At 36.9% G+C, this 2,587-nt stretch overlaps 1 protein-coding gene across 1 annotated transcript; it reads right to left on the bottom strand.

The window, feature by feature from the left end:
- Positions 1-438: 438 nt before the first annotated feature.
- LOC107736749 (RNA-binding protein 44-like) lies at positions 439-2,488 on the bottom strand (the record flags this gene model as incomplete). The annotated part of the gene is made up of 5 exons (XM_016548108.1): positions 2,036-2,488; positions 1,877-1,938; positions 838-1,002; positions 566-731; positions 439-479 (listed from the first exon to the last, which is right to left on the bottom strand). Coding segments are annotated over exons 1-5 (887 nt in total), but the record flags the coding sequence as incomplete, so codon positions are not given.
- Positions 2,489-2,587: the final 99 nt, after the last annotated feature.

Genomic DNA, 2,587 nt, shown 5'->3' with positions numbered 1-2,587 from the left:
AATCATTCTAATATGCTGATTTGGTGCTCAACAAACATTTCTTATCAATGTTGAAAAAAGTTGTTCTACTAAATATTTGTGTGCAAACAATTTTTTCAGCATTTTTTGAAGATAAAGTTCAAAAGAACAGCACTTCTTGAAATTAATGAAATGTTTTATTATAAATGTCATTACTGTTATTATTAGACATTTCCAGGAGGTTTTGATTTGTAAATAAAGAAAAGTATTGACTGAACCACTAACACAGTCTACATACTGTCACCCTCTAGTGTCCTGGCTGTAAAGTGCAATGTGGCAGCACAATGTTCAAGCGTCCCAGTGGAATTATGCTTTCTTTGACATCTCAAACAATAACTCATATCAGGGAAAGCAAGATTTACGACTTCTGTGGAAAGGTTACTTTCAAGGATATTTATTTGAAATATCGTGGCCACCTACCTTCCTGGAAGGTCAAATGAGTCAAAATGGGCCTCAAGCACCTGAAATAACACTTCATTACCTACTACATATATATATCAGATATGATACATTTCTACATTTTGAACAATTCTAAATTTTGTCATACCAGTGCTGGGCTGTAGTTTGCCCTTGTAGTTATCTTTTCAGAGTCTACTGACAGGGGCTTGAGGTTATCCAGAGGAGTGCCTGCTAGAATCTGTTTCCTCATCTCATGGTAATCTTTCTGTAGTGTTTTCAGTGTTTCTGCTATGCTGTCTGGCAGGCCCTCAGTCCTAAGGAACATACGAAAATAGCTGACCTCAAAGGTTAGGACAGAATACCTTAATAGAAAAGAATTGAATTGTCATAATACACGTTTTTCTGTGAGCCATCTCTTACCCCCAAAGAGCATTTTCACCCAGTGGGGAGGTGAAGTAGTGTCTCCAGCACTGCTGCTGACACATGACAAACTGAAGAGCGAGAAGACGCATTTCTGCTCTTCTCAGCTGTTGGACACAGTCACACTCACAAACTCTCCTGCAGTGCTCACCACCAGGACTAGCGCTGAGAAGAACATAACATGAAACTTGACATGATCCTTCTAGATATTTTAAAACACATTGCTACAGTGAAACCACAACAAATTATTTGATGCAGAGAACTGATGAAGACTGAAGTATGGTTTCACAAAGCTAATAACTGTAATACAAATTAGTCTTACTCAAGGGGCACTCGATGTCTCAGAAAGTGAAATCCTATGGATGTTTAATATTTTACTGAAGATATTTTTACAGTTAAAATTATAATTGTCCTAATTTATTCATTTCCTGTACCTTATGTACAAAAGGAAATCCTATAAGCAAGCTCTATAACCTCTAATTAATGTAAAAAAAAGTAACATTATCCACATTAGTTTGCACATTTTACACTTGAAAAATGACACTGAGAAATATTAATTGCTACTTTTGTAAAAAAAAATAAAGTAAAATCAAAACAATTAAACACCAATCAACACACATACATAAAGCACATCAAAAACGATGGAAATGGAAAATCAGATGTGCTTGCTTGATGTGCGACAACCAATGAGTTTTGTTTTTATGTGTCAAGCATGAAACGGAAGCTCAACTGTTATGATATTTAATGAGTGATCCAAGTGCAGTATGTGAGCGATCAGAGCGATAAAAAGCCTAAATTAAATCTGTTCATCATATAAAGTGATTGCATCTTGTCAGAATTGGTTTAAACTGCTCAATTTATATTGATTACGTTGGTTACAATTTCTTTATACATTTTTTGAAGTGTCAAAGTTTTGGTGGAATGCACTTTCAATCTTGGTTTGTGTTTAGAAGATGAACGAAAGTCTTATGGGTTTGGAACGACATGAGAGTGAGTAAATGCCAATTTTCATTTTTGGTACACACTTTAAGCACATTACCTTGCCTTTCTGCTCTTCAGTTGTTTCCGCTCATTTGTTGTCTCTTTTAGCTTTATGAATTCCTAGGAGTAAAGTATCCCAGTAAGTTACACACAGCTCATTTAAAAAAAATAAATAAATACTACTCCAACAATCCCATTTAGGAAATAAATATGATACCTCAGCGAGGACATCTAAATCAGACATGCAGACTTCAGTAATGGTGTTCTTTTCAGATGTGGTTATTTGCACAGTCTGTGTATCTTTTTCATGGCTGACAGCTAGCAAGTCCATGTCAGTGGCAACATTTTTCATTTGGAAAATCTGATCAACCTCTGTCGCACATGTAGATGTGAAACAAGCTCTGAAATCACCACAGGCATCTATTATTTGGTCCACAAAATCTGAAGCACCACATTTGGATTTCAGTGGAGTTCCCACATTGATCTCCTCAATCTGTTGCTCATATATTGAGTCATGCTTCTTTCTCAGGTCTTCTTGACAGTCTCCTGACTCATTATCCAGCTCGAAAGAATTGCTAAGGCAAGAGAAACAATCAGTAGAGTTTGCAGCAGTGGCCATGGTGGCATTTGATGGTTCATCTGATATTTCTGAACTGCCTTTGGTGGCCATGACTGAATCATTGTAGCCTGCCTCCGTACTCTGCGTGCCATCGCTCCATGCGGTATGGTCTAAGCTGGTGTTACTGAAACTGTAGTATTCTGGCATCGC

The sequence above is a fragment of the Sinocyclocheilus rhinocerous genome, unplaced genomic scaffold (assembly GCF_001515625.1).
Source record: "Sinocyclocheilus rhinocerous isolate Xijiao unplaced genomic scaffold, SAMN03320098_v1.1 C36939977, whole genome shotgun sequence".
Lineage (NCBI taxonomy): Eukaryota > Metazoa > Chordata > Actinopteri > Cypriniformes > Cyprinidae > Sinocyclocheilus > Sinocyclocheilus rhinocerous.
The sequence above is the reverse complement of the archived record's forward strand: the minus strand, read 5'-3'. Positions and strand labels throughout refer to the sequence as shown.